Source organism: Pinus tabuliformis, chromosome 1_2, assembly GCF_031772625.1.
Source record: "Pinus tabuliformis cultivar Carrire ecotype Pingquan chromosome 1_2, CPIR1, whole genome shotgun sequence".
NCBI classification, from domain to species: domain Eukaryota; kingdom Viridiplantae; phylum Streptophyta; class Pinopsida; order Pinales; family Pinaceae; genus Pinus; species Pinus tabuliformis.
Window position 1 is genome coordinate 821,582,051 of NC_142298.1, and position 22,783 is coordinate 821,604,833.

Consider the following 22,783-nt stretch of genomic DNA (forward strand, 5'->3'; position numbering starts at 1 on the left):
GCAATGACTCAAGCAGAGGATAGAAAATACTTGTGTAGGTTGAGCTCAAGGTTGAGCTAAGCATATTGTATTCATCCATATTCTTTGACTAATGCAATATACATATAGCAGGGGTTTTTAGTTGTGGCTTTCCCCAAGAAATCATTGTGTAATGTGGTGATAGAATTCTTTCTCTTATATGCTTCATGATTTCATTAATCATTTATTGTTTCTGTTGATGAGTAGAGTAGATTCAAGTCTATTGTTTTAGCATCTTACAATTAGCAGTTTGATTCTACAAGGCATTTCTACATGGTATCAGAGCTAGATTTGTAGAAATTTCTACATGGTATTAGAGCTGGATATGTAGAAATTTCTACATGGTATCAAAGCTAGATTTGTAGAAATTTATACATGGTATGAGAGCTAAAATTACGATAGAAGATAAGAATTCAAAGTTGTCCTTGCAAGTGAATAGAATTTATAGAATCATTCTTCAGAGCTAGCAGAATGTCCTTCTATGGATTGAGACTTGAATATGCCCTTTAGGGTAGTTCGAATTATATTTCTTAGAAGGACAGGATCAAGGCAACATTGTAAGATAAATAGCTTAAGCAATTCATAGATCATGATATCCCAAAACCTCCAACATCTAATGCTAAAGATCTAAATAGGTGAAATAAGGGTGTAGAAAGAGCCAAGAGGATCATCTGGAGGGCGTGAGAGACCACATAGTCTTGAAAATACATGGAAAAGAGAATCCCTTTGGTATGTGGAAGAATCTCAATGAGTTATTTGATAATAGCCATGAAGCCAAGAAACTTGAATTGATGAAGAAATTGAGGATTGAAGACAATGGCTATGAGGTAGTATTAAGAGTTGGAAGGGCCTCCCTCAAGTGCCTTGCTTCATGTCAAATCAAGAAATTTGGTGTTAGGGTTGAGAGCCTCTACACAATAGAGGAAGAGTCATTCATAGCATTGAGGAGAAAGGCAGGGATTAGAGATGTGGTTGAGAGGAAGCATGATTTATCTCTCAAGAGGAAGCCTCATCTAGTTAGCAGTTGGGCTGACCAGGAGGATGATAATGAATGGGACTATTAGAGACGTACAATAGGAGGAGAGTTTGAGCCAAGTGGGATGAGGGAGCACATGAAAATATACCTCCATGAGTAAGTTGGAGCGATGTAGATTCTTAGTCTCAGGAGTGTAGAGATTTGGGTAGGGTCCAACGCAGTTGCAACAAGGAGATCAGTCAAATCAATTCTGGATTGTTGCACTGAGACCACCACCTTTGCTATAGGAGCCCACAATATTATAGTTGTAGATTCAGTGTCAGCAAGTGTAGGAAGTCATCTAGACAACAATTGCATAACTAGTTAGAGTCAGTACTTGGGAGACAGTTGCAGAACTAGTTGCAGTGACACAGGCAATGCGAATTTCTTAGTTGCAATATATAGGTGCAATTCCAACCGAGATATTCCTAGCATAGAGATTTGTAGTCCAGGTCCCAGTGCAGTAGGACATTGCAAGTTTCCAGGAGGGAGTAGAGAGATTTCCCTACGGAGATCGAGACTTAGAGGGAGTCTAGCTTCAGAGGGAGACGTCTTATGGAAGTTAGTGCTTCATGATCGGAGAGATCAGACTCACTATTGCAGTAGTTGTAGCAACATTGAAGAGGTAGCAACAATAGTATGAGTAGATCAACGTCCCAGAGTTGGGGAATTTGGGTAGGGTCCATTGAGGTGTGTTTGTCTCATGGATCATTACCCTTGCTACAGGGCCCACAATATTCAGTAGCAGGAGGATCAGTGTTAGTCAGATACTGAGGAGTGCAGAGAAGAGTTGAAATTAGAGTAGGAGGCTCAACAGCAGAGTTAGCAACAACAAAATTTTCCTAGTAGATAGTTGCAGACATAGTTGATTCTATTTATTTTGTTTGGATTCTTTTTTGTTTTAGATGTTGCAGTAGAAACAACAATAGTGACAAGAGTTGCATGCATAACATTCCAAAGGTACCATATCGAGATAGAGTTGATTTCCTTTCTAGTTGAGAGGGAGTGTTGAAAATAACAACAAGAAATATTAAAAATAACATCAAGAAATATCCTACTTTAATTTTTCCTTGAATTAAATTTGGAATAAAATTGTAATTCCACATCTCATGACAACTTGTAATAGTTAAATAAGTTAATTTGACTTAGTTGGCTCAATTAATTCGAGTTGAGCATCTAACTAGAGTCATGTATAGTGTCTCCTACAATTCTGAGCACTAGTTGAGTTTATTTTGAGTTGTAATTATTTAATTCAGTCTAACTGAGTTAAAGTTAGTTAAACTAGTTCCAACTGATGGAGGAATTAGTGGGAGGTCTAGCAGTAGGGTGTAACCTACAATAGTGGGGTGTAACCTGCAATAGTGGGGTGTAACCTACAGTAGTGGGGTGTAACCTGTAGTAGTAGGGTGTAACCTGTCAAATAGTGGGGTGTTGCCTACAATGTGTGGTGCTTTATGCAGTGGTCAACTAGTAAACTGAAGATTCATTCATAATTAACTCATGCATGTCACATCAGAGAACTATCTAGTTGATATTGGAGTTCAGGGACAATGTACTATCAGTTTTAAAATCATATAAATTAAACAGATGGTGCACGTAGTCAGTAGAAGGCCTAAAATAAATCATCCTTAATTAGAAAACTCACTAACTTTAGCCATTCAGTTTTCCTTTAAAAGGAGGAAAGAAGGAACAACTTTAATCATTGTTTTGGTGAGCATGAGTTGGTGAGACCAAGAAATAGGAAGCACAAGTTTTTGCATGGAGCTTGTGAGGGCAAGGAATTAGGAGCTTGGATGCTTGGAAATTTTGCTAAGTAGTGGCCAAAGGTAGTCAGTTAGGAAGAGGATAGAAAATACTTGTGCAGGTTGAGCTCAAGGTTGAGCAGAGCATATTGCATTCATTCAGATTCTTTAACTAATGCAATATACGAATAACAGGGGTTTTTAGTTGTGGCTTTCTCGAGGAAATAGTTGTGTAATGTGTTGATTGAATTCTTTCACTTATACCCTTTGTAATTTTATCGATCATTTATTGTTTTCTCTTATGTGTAGAGTAGATTCAAATCTATTGTTTTAGCAATTTACAATTAGCAATTTGAATCTACATGGAAACTATACATTAAACTTGGAATAAGTTTCCCATGACCTTGGTTATTATTTTACCTTTATTAACTTTATTACGTGGAATTTTGACAAGGGTTGTTAAAAGAACCCTCCCCCTAGGTGAACATCGTCCTTGGTGTTCAATGACACCTACAACCAGCAAGACCGCTAAAAAGAAAAACATATTGCCCATGGAGCTTTATAACTTAGCTCAATGCAATGTTTATGTTCCGTTAGGATCCCTACAGTTAGTTTTGGGGTTAATTTAACCCAAATTTTGTATAAGTGTTTGTAAAAGAATGTAAAGTCTCTACGATATGTGGATGCATAGTGTGCAACTAGAGAGGAGTCAAAGGGGTCTTAGCCCCTTGTTTTTTATCAGTTTTAAGATTCTCCCATGGTCTGTGTGTAGAATTTTCTCTACAAATCAGCTAGCTCACTGATATCATGTAGAAATTTCACCTATAGATCAAACTAATATATGCAATGTACTAAATCATAATACTAGATCTACATCTACCATAAACTTAGCGGAAGCTTAATTGAACATGAGCAACATCAAGCATGAACAGATACAACTGTGAATGAGAAGTAATCAACCATAACATAGAAGATATAACCTGGGGAAAGCACCAGCCTAAAACCCCATCTATATATTATCAATCAAGTGGAAATCGTCAACAACATACAAAAAGAATCAGCTCAAAAGCTATCTTGCTCTCTCTGTACTCTGATGATGTAGCTCATGGACTACTTAGGCCTGTATATATAGGCTGCACAAATCCTCCAAACTCCTATTTACTTGCGCAGTTTTGATTAGGGTCCAATGTCATAACATGTGTGAATTGGACATATCATACCAGTTGTAATGTCAGGTCTAACTACACAATCCATAAGGAATAATATTCCTTCTACATGCAAGGAATATTCACCAAGGAATATCCTAGCAACTAATATTACATTGTCCCTCCATCTGATCTCAACTGGGTCTCTGTCTGAACTAACATGCATGATTTATCCATGAGTGAATCTTCAGTTATCTGAAAATGCTAGTTCTTACATGCATGCAAGCATTAACAAACTAAATCTCATTAATTTAACAAATTGTTAAATTAATCTAACTGGACTTGACTCAGTTAACTGAGCCAACTAATTACAACTCATCCTCATCCTTTAACTGATGGTTAAATCCCTCAATCAAAGGATAAAATGTTGCATGTCCTCACATAGACTTCAAGTTCATAATTCCTTAACTAATTAACTCAAACTGAATTAATTAATTAATTTACAAACTGTTGTTAATATCAAATTCGAATTTTGCTTCCTATTTCTAGTCCAGGGACTAACTAAAATAGGAACCCACACTTAACTACTAAAAATAGAACTTCTAATTTTAGCACTTCCATTTTTCATTGCCTGTTGCCCAATCCAGAACTGATACCCAAACTGCTATTTTTAGTACTTCTATTTTTAGCAATTTCTTGTTGCCATTTTTCAACAATGTGGACCATGGTATTGTATGGAAGGAAGCTATAACTAGTTGAGTCATAGCAAGTCTTAGAGATAAATTTTGATGAAGAATTGGGTACGCTGAATGGTTTTTGTTGTCTTGGGCAAGTGCTAAGGCAGGAAGGCTCTGCTTCTTGTACTTAGGCGAGAAAGGGATGGCTCCTGCAGTTGAGTGCACAAGAGGCCATGGATAAGTCCATAACTGAGTGCGTAGACCCCTGCAGCTGAGTGCGTAGGGTGAAGGAATCTATAATCCGAACATTGAAGATCAATAAAGGTTTTTTTTGAAGAATTACTGTGCAATATGAGCATTTTTGTTGATTCCATTTATGTTATGATTTGTCTCTTATAATGTGTTTTCTATGGAATAATGAATAAATGTTGTGCGAAATCACTAGATCTATCTGATTTATACATGTTTTGAGTATTTATCTACATTCGCGATTTAAGGACTATTTCTGTTATGTTTTCTGGTGAATTAGGTAGATCTGCACGAAGGCAGACCTAGGGTTCTTTATTGATGCGGGAAAGTAGATAATCTGTTTTTTTAAGGTCTGCAAAGACTGATTGTAGACCTTTGGGAAGGTCTAAAAGCCATTTTACCCTAGTCATAGTAGTGAGCCCTAGGAAGATACCAATCTACGTGAAGGCAGATATGAGCTCCAAAACTACTTATCACATGTCCTTGGATGCAGAAACCTGGTTCTAGCATCCCCCAATACTGCTTTAGGTGAGACTGCAACCTGCGCTACGTAGGTTTTTTCCAAAAGGGCCAGCATTTGAGGATTTTGTTGGTTGATGTGAACAACTCTGATCCTGGGTTAGCCCCCCTTAAGCCAACAAATGGTTCCGTTGTCGGGACCACGATCTGTCTAAGAGATGTGTGATAAATGGTTTTCTATGAAGAAAGAGCTTGATAAATGGATTGATTGGAAATCGCACGCATTCGAAGTTGTCCTTGCAGGTGAATAGAATTTGCAGAATCATTCTTCAAAGCTAGCAGAATGCCCTTCTATGGATTGAGACTCGAATATGCCCTTTAGGGTAGTTTGAATTATATTTCTTGGAAGGACAGGATCAAGGCAATGTTGGAAGATAAATAGCTTAAGCATTTCATAGATCATGATATCCCAAAACCTCCAACATCTGATGCTAAAGATCTAGAAAAGTGAAATAAGAGTGTAGAAAGAGCCAAGAGGATCATCTGGAGGGCATGAAAGACCACATAGTCTTGAAAATACATGGAAAATAGACTCCCTTTGGTATGTGGAAGAATCTCAATGAGTTATTCGATAATAGCCATGAAGCCAAGAAACTTGAATTGATGAAGAAATTGAGGATTGAAGACAATGGGTATGAGGTAGTATTAAGAGATGGAAAGGCCTGCCTCAAGTGCCTTGCTTCATGTCAAATCAAGAAATTTGGTGTGAGGGTTGAGAGCCTCTACACATTAGCGGAAGAGTCATTCATAGCCTTGAGGAGAAAAAGAATGTTCACCCTCTACGTTTCTAGAACAAGTAGACGAAAAATCGAGTGGATTTTCAATGGAGAATTTGTCCTCTCCGCTGTCAAATGATGGACTGACATCAGTTTTGTTCTGCAATGATCAGAAGTAGATGCATCTATGGAAGGATTTACACAAGGAAAATCAAAGATAGTAGAATCACCAAAGATGTTAGGAAAAAGCGACGGAGGCACGGACAGAAGGAGGTCATCCTTCACTGTGGGTTCAAGCTTAGATTCCTAGTCATACTCGTCGTGAATGAGAGCACAGGTTGGTTGTGCAACACCAACTCCGTCGATGTCTTGATCCTCGTTCACGATAATTGTAGAGTCTGGAATGGAAGAACACAAGACAATACAAGCAAAACGTGGGGACAAAGGTTGGGGTAACAAGTGCATGTGACAACCCATGGGCTTCCCAACCAAATTTGCGCAGAAATTAGGAGTAGTAAGGGTGGGAGAATGTAACAGTTGATGGGTCTTATGTGTACACTCTCCCATACCACTCGGTGGGGGTGGAGTTACTTAATGAGGGGAAGGCACACAGTCACTTGTGACAACGACTTTGTCCACTTGTGATTGCGCAGCTCCATCGCTGAAGTATGTTGAGCGGGGTTTGAGATTTTTATTCACTTTGAGACGAAGTGATTTGTGACATACATACTCATATCTTTCCATAAGATATTCTAATTTCATTTGACTTTTCGGAGCTTCAAAAGAGAGTAGATGAAAGCGCGCCCAAAATTCCATTAGCAATTCATGCGGGGCCTTCCGTTGTTTTGACATTTTCTTATCAAGTGATTTAGGATCAAAATGATGAAAAAAAGATTCTTTTAGATCATTGAACTACTTGAATGAGTGCATGCAATTGGGAGGCAGTTTGCAGCACCATAGTGACGAGAATTTGCGAAGTGTCTGTGCAAGCAGCATTTTGACCTCTACTTCATCAAAACCTTACACATTCTCCATGAATGCAAGGAAGTCATGTAAGTGCTCAGGCCAGGCCGCTTCGCCTTCACCATCATACGTGAGTTCAGACAAGTCATCAAAGGACCCCTTCTTAACTTCAAAGGGATGTCTATTGGACAAACATTGCGGAGGGTTAACTATAACAATATCCATGATAGATGTGTGAAGATTCAAAACAGGATGTGAGGACTCAACTTGTCATCTGGCCCTCCTTCTAGTGCTCAAAATGTTGATGGTGTTGGACCCACCAACATGTTAGGGGATCTCCCTGGTATGAAGTCCCAAGTAGACCTCAGACCGTTTGGAGTAGGAGTCCCAGTAGTGGGTAGTACGGTATTGCCTTGACTGTGGTTACGCGCAGAGGTAAGTAAGATGTCCTTGTTGGAATCAAGGGTGTGACCTTGCAGCAAGTCAAGGAAGGTGTATGAAAGGCTCCAACACACTGAAGGGGAGAAGAGTGTGCCCCTTAGAAGCCTGTGATAGCATGCATCTTGAAATGGAACACACGAGATGAAAGACATCACGAGATAGAAATTAGGATAGCCGAAGATCAAAATTGATGGATTATACCAACCACATGCTTCGATAAGATTCAGACAAAGACATACGGAATAGTCCATACATACATGCGTAAATTACATCTACATACATCATTAGAGTAACCAGGATAGTTGAACTACAACAACAATATATGCATGAAACGTGTTTCCTTTGTTATATTAAAAGAGTGAAAGATCCAATCATGCATACAACCATGAAAACCACTAGCCCCAATAGCGGAACATTACAATCACTGTCGCCTGCTCCTCCAAGGAGATGTACTAGCTCTGCACTGTGGAGAAGCCAAGGATTGTTACAATACACTCTAAGCTTTCTCTAAGTTATACCTATCAGAAGCTTGGCTCCCAAAAGCCTGTACACTGAGTTATGAGGTTCTATATATAGAAAAGGGTGGGGTGACCCTTGAAATTCCCCTTTGTGACTCTTCAACTACCCTCGTGACTCTTCAACTTACACGACTATTTACATTCTACTATTGACAGTTGGTCTTTCACTTTACAACATGTTTACAATACAATCTACACATGTACCCATGTGAGACAAGCATAAGCTTGAGTAAGCCACACAAGATATCACTAAGACTCAGATAATTATGGGAAGGCTAACTCATTGACAACCTCTTGATGATCGATGGTGGTGAACTGATGCCAAGCTTGGTAGTCTATTATGGTGTCTGCGTATTATGTGGTGACATCCTTCTGAAAGCGAACTCTTGCCTCTGTTGCATCTAGGTACACTGATTTGGCACCTTTTTCCAACTCGTCAGATAGCATGCACATCATGGTCTTGAGTGCAGCCAAACCAGTGCCATACTGGTGCATAGTGTATGCGCTCATCTGCAAGTCTACACTGGTGGCTATGCGCATCAACTGATCAAAGTACATGTCAAACTCCAGTCAGACTTGGTTCTTTGCTTTCACCTCCGTGAGTGTGGCAATGGATGGGATCGCATGCATGTGCACAATGACATCCATGCTTCTGAACGCTCATGGGAGTTCCTCATAATTCCGGATTTGACTCCGGATGTGTGCCTTCAACTCCACTACCTTTCGCTTCATCATCTTTGGCAAGTGCAACGGGGCTCCATTGTACCTCATTGTCCATATCTGCATGTGATCGATAGCAATGTTTATGTCTGACAAGATGCGTGCTCTCCTAGCACAGCATTGTTGCCAACTGTTAATATGGACAACTAACTTATGCACAGTGACGAACCTGAAGTACAACTTCCACATGACTGTCTCGAGAGACGATACTTCATTAAGTATCACTTTCTTCAACTCTGCCCTAGTGAATGTTGCATCCTACTCTTCTCCCTGCTTGGCCACTTGTAGCTCCTTAGCCATGCACTCGTTCTAATCTATCAAGAAGCTTACACTTGAGCTGGTAACTTCGGCATATGCCTTTGTAACATTGGTCAATGTAGCTGGATGTCTGCACACATCGGACATGATCACTCGTTCGTCAAACTATGCAGGAGATACATGGACATCTGGAGTGGGAACTCTGCGTGACTACACAACTCTGTGTTGTGACTCATCAAAGGATATGTTGTGCACATCTGCTTCCAAATTGTCCTCAAGGATTTCAGTGTCTCCTTGATCGCTTGGGACTTGCTTTGCTCCCAGATCTAGTGAAGCTGATGGGGTGACCCCTTGGTCCTTAAGCATCAGGTCAATGTGATGATCTAGCTCGGGTTGAACCACTTCCGTGTCCATCTATTCAAACATTTGTTTGATCCCCTAAGAAAAGTCCTACTCCTGCTACTGTTCACCCTATTTTCTATCTGCCAGTTGTTCAGATGAATCAATAACTTGTATGGGTGTAGTTTCATCAATGTGTGCATGTTGCACCTATTGTTGTTCCTGTTCCTGCTACACTTCCTTCTCTCTTCTACGCAACTCTTGTTCTTCCCTTAGTTTTTGCTTCAACTCCTTTTATGACTCCTCCAGCTTTTGCTTCTCCCTATGTCTTTGCACAATCCTTTTGTTGTGTTTTCGCCTCTTCGCTTCAATCTCCAAAGCTACTCTCAATACAAGAGGATTTTATTTGAAGTTACAGCTTTTCTCCGTCTTTGCGATGTCAGCAACCTTCCTCTTATGTTTGTCAAGCATAGGTTTTTTGCCCTCTCCTACTACTGATGTTACTGCTCTCTCATATGTTCCTACCTTCTACACTGCTAATCATTCTACAACCTTTCTGACCGGTTCATTGAGCCTTGAGAAGTTATAGTAGTATCTCCATGGGTCTTCCTTGGGCCAATGGCACACCCTGTGGATCTAGGGATGATACACTCTTGTAAAGTGGTCTTCCACTATGCCATCCACATCATATGGATTGAAAATTCTAGTGCCAAAGGTGAATCTCTTGAATTCCTCTATCTCGGCCTCAACATGCTTGAGATTTTGGATCTCATACAACCTGATACGCAAAGGAAGAGTGGGCCAAGGTGCCTTCTTCTTCCAGTGCAGTCTTGCTGACAACCCTACCGAGATGTGGTATGAAACCTCTTTCATGACCAGCTTATCCATGGAAAACTTCGGTAAAATATGCGGAGCCTTCTCCGCACTATACATCTGGTTGAAGGTGCCAAGGGGTGAGGCATACCAATTTGTTATGCTTACCAATGCCTCCATCACTGCCTGTGACATGCGAGGTGGATCCTATTCAAAGATCATCTTGTACACCAGGGTGACAAAGTGGTTTGATAGTTGTATTATAAATCCATAGAAGCTGCATTCGAAGAACAACCTGCAATAGGTGTTCACAAAGATTTGTGAAGGTGTCTATGCCCAACCCAACCCAGGGAACTGATGATAGGCACAAATTGCATCAAGTATGTAAGAATACATGAATAGATTGGCTTGTTGACCTTTGGGCTGATGTCGGGCATCTGTTACTTGTCCCTTCAGTTGGAGAGCCAACATGTCGGACCAATTGAAAGTTCTTCCTTCGTTCGCCAGCTGATCAGGCACAATCACCCAACTCTACAGGAAGGTCTCTATGTTCTCTTGGACATATAAGTAGCATGCAAAGATGACCAAGAGTTGATAAGCCTTCCATATTATCCTTGTCTTGTAAACTTGGCTAGGTGTTTCCCTGAACTTAGAAGGCTCTTTCACCTACCTCTTCAAGATGTCTCCTGAGTTTTCACTGTTGTTGGGCCTAGTGAAGGGTGCATCCATTGTGATCACCAGTTGTGGCAAGTGATACATCACTTGAAAGTCCTTTTCCATGAACGTAGAAATTTTTGTTCCACTGGCATTGCTCAACACCATTATCTCTAGATAAATATGCGAGACAATCCAATGGATCATGTCCGCACATGGAAACGCGGGATACGTGCATGCAACCCGGTACAAGCCATACTTGTGTATGTTGACATAGACTCTGTGTTCCTCCATATTCTCCTCAAAGGTAGCTAAAAATATGTCATTGATTTCCTGCCATTTGATCTTTATCTCCTTGTCTATGAACAACTTAGTATCTTCATATATCAGCAAGCTCATAGACACTTGCTCGACCATATCTCCAGTTGCGCTCTCAGTGGTGTCCTTTGACCCTGCTCTCTTGGAAGCCATTGTACCTCTACTGCTGAGAGACTGTTGAACACTTGTGATACCTGTAGACAGAGCAACACTCATTGCAAGCACAATGTTAATTGAAAACCAAAATCAACTTGAGGATTGATATGCAACACACGTGGGTGAATGACTGGAAGATTTGCACAACTTTCACTAGGAGGTCCTGAGAATGATTGCTAAAACTGCATAGAACATACTCTGGACTGTCAGTGAGCTAATTGACTGTTCAACTGTGAAAAGCATAGTCCAACTTGGCTTGTTGAGGATTGAAACTACGCAATGCATAGTTTCAATTAGCATGAATACAACCCAGGAAAACTGCATTGTGCAATTTCAAGGGCCAACTAAGGAACTACCTCTCAGAATTATGCAGAGCACACTCTCGGAGGCTAGTTTGAGGCAAGCTCTATGCAATTTCTGGGAGCAAGACAAGGCCTTCCATCCCATAAATGCGCATTGCAAGCTAGGCAAGAAAAGTCCGGGCCAAGGCAGCTCAAACCTGCCGACGGGCGACTGAAAACAGTAAAGACTGAATGCATGTGCAAAACTGGGTGCAAACATGAGTGAATGAATATGCATGCAATTAGTGAGTGCAAGATTCAGTAAAACAGGAAAAAAATGAAGTGTGTGAAGCGAGTCATAGCAACGATGACTATTAGTGCAGAAACAATGTCATGCATGTGACAACAAGGAGGTGCAATTAAAAACTTGAAACAATGCTTCTACAACCTAACATGCATTAAAACAGCAACAGTCATTCAATAAAACCAAACAACAACATTCACACAAACCGAAACACAAAAAGAGATAGAAAAGAAGCAAAAGAGATGAAAAGCATACTTACCGAGAAAAAGTTGAGTTGAGTGTGCTGAAGGTTCCTAGATGCGATGGGGAATGCTGAAAATCCAAGATCAAAGTGAAGAATGAGCTCTAAAGCATAGAATAAATATTTTTGACAATATCGAGGCTTATGACGTGCATGCCAGAAATCTAGGAAAAGATGACACTTGGTGGGAGGCTTCTAAAACGATTTTTCCATGTAACCCCCAGCTGCTAAAAATAGATCCCTAAAATCTAGAATTTCTTTTTTCTTTTTTGCTTTTTTCTTTTTCGGTAAAAATATTCCCATGCATGCAAAGCAAGATTGCTCAGTCCTAGAGGGAACAGGTTAACTTGGGTGCACATGCAATGGACTGCAGCCTTTGGATGACTTCTATGCAGTTTCTGGGTTGAGTGGCTCTGGTTGCCCCTCAAACTCTGCGCAATTTCTAAACTGAAGCCAAGGCTGCTAGCCAGAGCTATGAAATTCTGAGAGCAAGCCCAGTGATAGGTTTCTCTGCGCAATTTTCAAATGGAAGGCACTCTGCTTACTCTGCGCATTTATGGAGAGAAGCAGGTTGTCTTGATGCTCTGTGCAATTCTGGAGAGCAAGGCTGGTTGCCCTCTTGTTATGCGCAATTCTCCAAGTGAGCATAAGATCCAGTTGGAGACCAAGTCACGAGATGTCATCTTGTGGTTGAAAGGAAAACAAGTTAGCAAACACAAGTTGATAAGCCAAGAAGCTCAACTGGAAGCATATGTACCTAGGGAGTGCAAGACATGCTATTAAGGATGGTTGGTAGGGAGGCTCCAAAACAAAGCTAAGGAAAAATTTTGGAGGGTGGTTGTAGCTGCTACAATGGTTCCCAAATAACAATTTGGGAGTATAAAATTAAATATTTAAGACAACCATGAAGAAATTGGTCAAGGAGAGGAAAGAGTATAATGCATCCAAAAATTATCCAACATAAAACCTCCTTGAAAGAAACTTAAAAGATAATAGAGCAAGACATTGTGTTAAAAGAAATTTTTCTCCAAGAATGGAAGGAGTTTGAATAATATCATAAAGCCCTTAAAGAAGAGGAAGAGGTGTGGCGTCTTGAATCCTACAGCCTTCAGCTTCAAGTTGGGGATATTAACACACAAATTTTTCATAATCAAGTAAAATATTTCCCATGGAAGAATAACATTGAAACCATTTTGGTAGATGGCACCTAGCTCAATGAATTTGGAAAAATCAAGAAAGAAGTGGTTTCCCATTACAAAATGCTATATTTTCTGCCACGAGTTCTGAATGCGGTTGTCGTTGCGTATATAATAGAGGGAAGTATGCCACAAATATCCATTACAAAACACTATTTTATGACCCACAGGTTCCAAATTTGATTGTTGGTGTGTATATAATAGAGGAAAATACTCCACAAAGGAAAACATAGACTTGCCGAAGGAGGTAACAGAAGAGAAAGTCAAAGCATGTTTTCGCTATGTCAGAACAAAGCACCTGGCCTAGATGATTTCCTGACTCATTTATATCCTTTGTTTTGGGAGGTGATCAAGTTCAATTTAATAAGGATAGTAGATTATGTTTTCAAAAAAATTGCATATGGCTCCTTCTTAGCCTTAGCGCCCAAGGAGGTAAGTTTGTCCTCTTTTTCTATATATTGGCCAATTTCTTTGTGCAACCTCTTATACATTATTATCTCCAAAATTTTAGCGCAAATATTGAAGTCTATTATCCCAAAACTCATCTTATAAAATTAAGGAGCATTTGTTGGGTCAAAGGAAAATTATGGATCGCATTGTGCTCGTGCTTCACTAATCCTCTTGTTTAGTTGGTTTTATTTTTAATGTTGGATCTATTGGGTCTTTGATCCTTTTGTTTGGTTGGTTTTGTATTTAAGTTAAGATTGAACTTTTTGAGCTAATTTAGTTGTTCTATCAAAACAAAATATAATTTAGCTTTTCCAATTTTTTGTGAAGTCAATTTAACTCATTTCTAATTTAGAGTATTGTATGGAGCAAGTATTTTTAATAAATCAAAAATGTATTGCAATAAATAAAGGATATATTTTGTTTTATAAGATAAAAAGAAAAATGTATATGTGTATTAAAAAATAAAATATAATTTTTATATAATTTTATGTCTTTTTTAAGGATTCTCAAATGTAATCTCTAATCATTACTATTATATTTTAGAACGGTTTTTCCTTACTTATATTTGGTGTATTTGTAATTTCTCTTTATATTTTTTAATAATTTAGACTCTTATGTGTTAGTATTAAATGCGTTCTACTTCAAATATGGTGACAAGATAGTTTGAGGACATTCCCAATGGTAGCACATGTAGCATGATCTCGTAGCCAACTAACCGTAAGAATAGTAAATTAAGGTTATAAAATGGGCTCTTTAACAATGCCCATCGACCATTATTAGTTTAACATTGACCAATGAAATTTATAATGTTTATTTTTCAAAACAAAATATTTTTTCAATATTATTAAAAATTTAAATTTAAAATATTTTAATTATATATATATATATATATATATATATATATATATATATATATATATATATATATATCTATATGAACTTTTTTATAAAATAACATCCCACATAGCCAGGTCCCTTGGCACACTAGACTTTTAAGAGATACCCAACCTATGAACGCCTTTAACCAGTCAATCCCTAACCTCCAATTAGACATTAGAAACCATTATATTTCAAATGTTATTGTATATATATTTAGATGGTAAAAGAAACCCTAAAACACCTCTTAGTGATAAGCTCATGGATTGAGCAAAGCATAATTACATAAACCAATGCAATATGGTGCATGCCAACATTTCCATATATGTCTTCTTCCGCGTTAGTCTCATTGTTTCAGCAAATTTAATTTCTAAGCCTTTACTTGCTTGATTTATTGTCTTCCCTATTAGCTTGTGGTTATCTCTATACCCTCGATACTTCTATCAAGGCATTTGATTGTTGGGACAAACTCACTAGATTTAGATAACCCACCCATGTCCTACTTGCAACCCTCTACTTTACCAATTCCTTCCCATTCCACCCCACCCCTAACCTCCTAATTCCTCATGCCTTCCACATCCTTGTTTCCTAAAATGCTACCTATGTATCACTCTACATTCATCTACACTTCTATTGGCATGTATTTGCACCCTTTTTGGTGCAAATGCTAGTATACTTTGTTTGGATCCTTTTGTCAACCTAAATAATTGAAGCTATGTTCCTTCTAGTCCATGGCTACAATTTCCCATGTTCATAAGAACTGAGTTTGAATCAATTGGATATCATGTTCGACTTGTTAATTTCTCTAGGTGTATACTATGTCTAATGAGAATTATTTAATTCCTTTATTCATATTGACTTTGCAAGGGGTTGTAATTGTTGGGTACAATTCTTTACCCATTAATTGCATTTCCTATTGCGATGATATGAGATTACTATTTCTTAAACCTTTCTCCACATTTGAAGATGATAAATAATTCCACATGATGAACCTAGTCCTCTGGTGAAGTTTTCTTGGTATGGATTTGATGAGGAAGAGATCTCAATGAAGAAATGGAGAGAGAATTAGGAATTGCATCCTTAGACTACATGGAGTGTGAGGATTTAATCTTTAATGGGGAAGAAGCACATTCTTCTTCTAATATTCACACAATATGCAAAAACATGAAGATGATGAAGGAAATGAACATATATATTGGATCTTATGTAGGGAGCTCAATGTATTAGGTGGGATTTATTGTTATGGGTTTGATTTTAAGAAACTATATGTCAAGAAATATGTAAAGGGGGTGAACCAATGAGTGGATAAGACAAAAGTTATGGATCAACATTCCATAGCTATCACATGAACTAATTTGATATTTGAAAGGAGTTTGGACTTTGTGTGGTTTCCCAAGAATCATCACATGAGCTATTGTCATGTTTTAAGGGACTAGTTGAATTATGACATCATATTGAAAAGCACTATTATGAAGGTTCTACCCACTCAACTGTTACATGAATGGTTGCACTGAAACTATATTTAGATGCAACTTTTGTATACTTAAGGTAGGTACCTAGGGTATTCAATAGATAGGTCATTCCTTGTTTCATTTTCATGGTATTAGAGTTTGGTTTCTTAGATATGAGTTTCATTCATTTCAAAATTATGTTTAATTAGAATCCTAACCATTGTATGCCCTAAAATAGCTAGCTATAGAGTGATATCTAACCCACACGATTGTATCCCCTAATAGTTGGTGTCATTTGATAACCCATTTGGGGTACCCCTCTAAAACATTTTTTGGAAACTTGCATATAGTTAAGGAAGTGGTTGGTTGCAAGTCACTTCTTATGAATGTTTATTGACCCTCATAAAGTTGGTTAACAATAGTTTAATCTACAATATATTTTTTACAATGCTTCTTAGCTTGGATCTAAATATATATTAGAACTTAAATAGGTTGAAGTTGCATCAAATATAAGTCTATTTGGGATCAATAAAAAACCTTGGGTTATATGGATGGGTGAGTGCGAGTAATATATTGACTATGTTACTTTAATTGCCGAGATAATTTGATGGTGCTTCATAATGCGATTTCATAAAGTGTTGGCCCAATCATTATGTCAACCAATGTTGATCTATGTAAAGGATATACATTTAGCTACATCTATCCTAATACCCTAAGATCTATATTTTAAGTAAACTAACATGATCAACCTACCTTGTACACCAATACAATGATTCCACGTTTACATTGTACTTGGAGGCACATTAGTCATAAGTCAATGAAACTTCAACAATGATGCTAACTAGATGAAAATGTCTACTACTTGCAAGTGGACATGTACTTCATCTAGCAAGTACATGTGTTTTCCTTGTTGTAGGCATCACTTTGTTAGGGTAGTTTGTGTTGTAGAACTTCAAAGGAAAATGGGTTTTACTTGGATACCAAATGACTTGATCAACCAACATTCATAGTGCACAATTTTTTTAGTGTTGACCCCTCATTAGGTCAAGGGATGTAAATTAAGACATCATTATGTTATCCAAACTCTACTATTATACCCAATACCTTTTTGAGATCTAACCCCAATTAGTGAAAACATGCACATTGCATATCAAAATGACTCCAGTTATATAACGAGAAAAGATGTTGAGCAAGATGGCTCAGATGCTTTAATTAATGAAGTTGATGGTGACTCTTCCAAAGATCAATTCTTATTCCACATCTTTTAGAAATGGGTTAGAGAATAAAATATGTACAGATTTGAGGGACCAGTAGACATACAAATTAGAAAAGTGGAAAACTAAAGGCAACTAGACACCAAATGAAAGTAGAATATTATGCATGAGACTATGTGGTGAAAAGCATTATCCTTCTTCCTTGTGTTTTTCATTCCTTAAATATTTATTGCTAGACTTTTGCTTGACACAATTCCAACATTATATAGGAGTAATGGCATCTTCATGAGGCCCCCTTCTTCCACACTTTCCTCACATAAATTGCATTTAAATAATGGTATAACCATAAAAACATATGAAGCATTGCATGTCTTTGATATTGTATTTCATTTTCTCTATAAAATCATTACAAAATAAACTTAGTTTATTTAAAAGTTTTGAAAAAAATATATTTAAATTAATTTCATTGTGGTTTATAGCCCAAATTACTCCAACAAGTTTACCCATTCACAATGGTTTAAAATAAAAATAATAATAACAATAATCTGATTTTGATATTCTAGTATAGCCAAACATCAAGTTATTGTATGAGGCCCTCTTGTTTGTAAACAAAAAATTGCTTCTACATAACAATTTCATTATTTATATTACCAATAAGTATATATTCTACCGTTTCAAATTCAAATCTATATCTTACCAGAAAATGATTTGTTTTTAATAAATAAATCCACTCAAATTATACTTCATATTTAAAAAATATTCATTATTATACAAAATATGAAAAAAAACCACCCTATATTAATTAAAATTAATAAATAAAATATCCATTATTCCAAAGATCTAATTTTTCAGAATAACCAAATATTATAAAGGCTATTTCTGAAATGTGAGGAATTCCATACTCAACAAATGTCATTAATTCTTTAGATGGGGAGGACCAAGAATTCCAGCTATAGGATTGTTAGAATCAACCGATGAATTATATTAATAAAAAGCATAGCATTTAATATTTTATAAAAAAACCTCTCACATAATTAAATTTGGAATTGAGAGGTACCCATTCAGAACGTAAAACAAAATGTCATTACATAGTTTTCCTGTACCCAAAGCAGAGGACATAGTTTTCCTGTACCCAAAGCAGAGCCTCCTCTACATTACATGATGAACCCACAACTTTCCATTTCAGAGCACTGAAAAACGTCCATTGAGAAGAGCTGAAAGAGTACATAATCGATCCTGGAAGAGTACGTCTGCCACGATGGAAGTAGCAGCTCAATATATATCAGAGGAGAAGTCACTGATCATGATCGATGAAAGAGTACGCCTTTTTCCATTTCAGAGAGCAATGAAAAACGTCCACTGAAGAACCCCAAATTTGACATTAACAGGGCATTGAAATTTCTGAAAAATGGATAACGATTTCATTGAACCGAGCATTGAGAATACTGAAAAATGGATAACGATTCATGCTGACTTCAAATTTTGAAACCATAAGAACTTTTAACATACCTTTGAGAAAAGACTAATTGTTCGAAGCTCCTGGGACTGTCTTGGGATTAAAGCTCCATTTTTAAACCTGTAGAGTATCGAAAATTGAGTAATACATACTGGGAATCTATTTAATCTAAAGAGGTCAAAAAAATTGTATAATAAGTAGCAACTTCCTGATATAAATCTTCACACTTCCCACTGTAAACTAACAGAATGCAATTAATTTCTTTTCCATTTCTGTGAAGCTAGTTTAATTTATAAATACTATGAAAGAAGAATAAATCTAACCAAATTTTAATCGACTGTTGAAAAAGCATCTAAATTTCATATTCGGGGTAATTATAAATAGATAATACATGGTAACAGAAATTTGTTTGAAATTTTTAAAATAAAAAATAAATATGAGATTGAAAAAATAATGATATGATTGAAATATTTTGTACTTACAATTGTCACACTAGAATGTAGAAGAACTTTGGTCATTTTGTGTTATGGAATTTATATTTGGTGCATTTGTATGGCCAAGTAAATTGGATATACTTCTTCTTATAGCAATTGTTTTTGCCACCAAATCTTCTTTGAGATTTTCCAATACTATTACCACATCTCTCATAGTTGGTCGTTCATTAGGTGAATCTTTTGAACAAATCAAACCAACTTGTAGCAAAGAAAGTAGACAATTGTGTATATTATCTTCTTCAAATCCAGCTCCATCCTGTGCACTAAACAGATTGTTGTCAATCACCTCCTTCACTTTGTTTGGAAATGCTAGGCTCACCCACTTGTGCATGTTTAGGTCTCCAATAAACATGTTGTTGGTTGGTCGTTTTCTGGTAAGCATTTCCAATAACATAATGCCATAGCTGTAAACATCTCCTTTGGTAGAAACTCTCTCACCCAATCCATACTCTGCATTAAAGGAAACCTCAATAAATATTTATCTCACTAGTGTATACAAAATTGTTGATGAAAAATGACAATTAAAACTAATTTTTAAAAAATCCATACCTGGAGCAATGTAACCCATAGACCCTTTCAAAGTAAGTGTTGAAGTAAGTGAATCACCAAAGTCTGCACCAATCAATCTTGCAAGACCAAAATCTGTCACATGGCCTATCATGTCTTCATCCAACAACACATTGCTGGGTTTTATATCACAATGCACTACTTGCACATGAGAATAATGATGTAGATATTCAATGGCATGGGCCACATCAATGGCAATGTTTAGTAGTGTTTTTAATCCCAGGCCACACACTTCCTCATCATTGTTGTCATTTCTGTCATGATACAAATGCTTCTCTAGGCTTCCATTAGGCATAAATTGGAACACTAAACCTTTGAAATGGAGGTTGGAGCAGGAGGTTATGATTCTCACCAAATTTCGATGTCGAATCTTTTGCAAGACACTACACTCTGCTTTGAAACTCTTCTCACCCTGGTCATTTTGCAATTGGAAAACTTTCACAGCAACAATTGTGCCATCACTCAAAATTCCTTTATAAACTGATCCAAAACTACTTGATCCCAACAAGTTGCTCCTGCTGAATCCATTGGTTGCTATGTGAAGCTCTTGAAATGAGATCCTTTTGTGCTCTAACCTTTGAAAAATGGATTCTGAGGGATCAAAGATTTGCACATGTATATTCCGTCTCCAAAGGAACCCCAAAAGTAAGCAACATAGTATAAAAACAATAGCTCCACCCATTGGAAATAGTATTTTCTTCACAACTGCAGAATGACTTCTTGATGTTGGACATGCAGGTAACATAAATACTTTTGGTCCACAAAGGCCTGGATTCCCAACAAAGGACATGATAATTGTTTGATTTGCAAAAAATCCCTCTTTTGGGATTTCCCCTGTGAGATTGTTGAAAGACAAATTCAAACACTGAAGCATTTTCAATTTTTGGAGAGTTACTGGTATTGGACCTGATAAGGAGTTGAAAGAGAGATCTAGGTTCACAAGACTTAGTAAAGTTCCAAATGAATCTGGAATAGAGCCTTGGAAGGCATTTCTAGATAAATTCAATGTTTGTAGTTCACTGCAACTTCCAAGTGTAGGTGGAATGAACCCAGTCAAGTGATTGGAGGAAATGTCTATAGCTTGAGCCATTGCAATTTTACTAATCTCCATGGGCAACGAGCCATCTAATAAATTCCATGACAAGTTCAAATAGAATTGTAGATTAGAAAGTTTAGCAATTTCTCGTGGAATGCTTCCAGTGAGCATATTGTGAGATAGGTCGAGCAATTCCATATTTATATAGTTTCCTAAGATGATAGGTATTCTCCCTGATAACTGGTTGTGATTAAGTAGGATTCTTCTTAGTTGTTTAGACGGTGGAAGGGAATTGGGAATCTTTCCAGTGAGTTTGTTTCTACTAATGTCCAAGAGACCAAGTCCTTGTAATTGTTCAAATTGATTGGAAATGTTACCTTCTAATTCATTGTTTCCTATGTCCAATCTTTCTAATTTTGTAAGGTTTCCAAATGGTGGAATAGTACCATTTAAAAAGTTTCCACTTAAATTTAGAAAGATTAGGCTACTAAGATTGCCAATATGTGGAGGAATGTTTCCTTGTATTTTGTTGTTTTCTAATGAAAAGAAAGACAAATTGGTAGAAAGTCTCCCTATGGAAAGGGGCAAGACACCACTTAGTTTATTGTCACTCAAGGCTAGTTTTTGTAAGTGAGAACAATTGGTAAGAGATTCAAGAAAGGGCATGGTTGTGGCGCTACCACTCTCAAGCTCATTATGGTGGAAGCCTAATTTTTCAAGGAGGGATAGTTTACCCAACTCTAGGGGAACACTCCCAATCAATTTGTTGTAGGATAGAATGAGTATTTGGAGTTTGGAACAATTCCCAATGGTATTTGGTATGTTCCCACTAAGTTGATTTCCCCATAAAGAGAGGTAATTCAAGTTGTTGAGCTTGGCACATAATTCTAATGGAATGTGCCCTGTAAATTTGTTTTCGGAAATGTCAAAGATAATCAAAGTGGAGATATTGGACAATGAAGAGGGAATGCTGCCAGACAATTCATTTTCAGAAAGGTGAAGAGTTTGCAGATGGGTGAGAAGGCCCAGTTCTTGTGGAATGCTGCCAGTGAGGTGGTTGGTGGAAATTGCCAAGACAGTCAAAGTGGAGATATTGGACAATGAAGGGGGAATGCTGCCAGACAATTCATTTGTAAAAAGGTAAAGAATTTGCAGATGGGTGAGAAGGCCCAGTTGTTGTGGAATAAGACCAACCAGAGTGTTTTCAGCAATATCTAAAGTAATCAATGCTGAAAGGTTTCCTAAAGAAGAGGGAATGGTACCTGTGAGGTCGTTTACTGCCAAGTAAAGCTCTTGCAAATATGACAGGGAACCCAACTCCCCGGGGATATTTCCGCTCAGATTGTTGTAAGAGAGCGATAACCAAACCAAATTTCTGCAGCTGCTGAGTTGATGTGGTATATTTCCTTCCAATTGATTGCGGTAAAGCCGGAGCCACCTCAAACGAAAGAGGCGTCCCAATTGGGGTGGGATATGACCGTGGAGCTTATTTTGTGAAAGATTGAGTGAGCGTAGGAACGACAAATTACCGAGAGAAGGGGAGATGGTGCCGCGTAGATCCATGCTATCGAGATCGATGGCCACAACTCTGTCTGGATGACGGCGGCCGCAAGTAATAGCAGTCCAGTTGCAAAGGGGGACTGTGGGGCTCCAACTGGCCAATGAATTATTGGGATCGCTAGTAATGAGCTTTTTAAATGCCAACAGGGACTGTGCATCATCATGAAATGAATGCGCAGAGAAAGGGAAAAGGAAGAGGAGAAAGAGCGCAGGCAAAGCGAAAGAGGGAGACGGCATGGCGATGGAAATGAAGGGCTTCCGTTGCAGTGGGTATGGGGATTGTGGCAACGAGTGAGTATTTATAAAGGGCAAGGGGAGGTCCCTTAAGGGCTTCAGGAGAGACAGAGAATTTCAGTGGACAGGAAATGGTCGTGAGAGGTGTGGATGGAGTGAAGA

At 37.8% G+C, this 22,783-nt stretch overlaps 1 protein-coding gene across 3 annotated transcripts in view; it reads right to left on the reverse strand.

The window, feature by feature from the left end:
* LOC149208442 (uncharacterized) overlaps positions 1 to 22,783 on the reverse strand; it is a 149,366-nt gene that overhangs the window by 115,313 nt on the left and 11,270 nt on the right. The window contains exons 1-3 of one of the 3 annotated variants that reach the window (XM_089396055.1): positions 19,774 to 22,762; positions 19,213 to 19,674; positions 18,784 to 18,850 (exon numbers count right to left, since the gene is read on the reverse strand). In XM_089396055.1, coding sequence (XP_089252181.1) covers positions 19,223 to 19,674; positions 19,774 to 22,624 — 3,303 coding nt within the window. In that variant the 5' untranslated portion in view covers positions 22,625 to 22,762 and the 3' untranslated portion in view covers positions 18,784 to 18,850; positions 19,213 to 19,222. Of the gene's footprint in view, positions 1 to 18,395; positions 18,676 to 18,783; positions 18,851 to 19,212; positions 19,675 to 19,773; positions 22,763 to 22,783 lie in introns of those variants that run through there. The other 2 variants (XM_089396056.1, XM_089396057.1) reach the window with 2 other exon arrangements.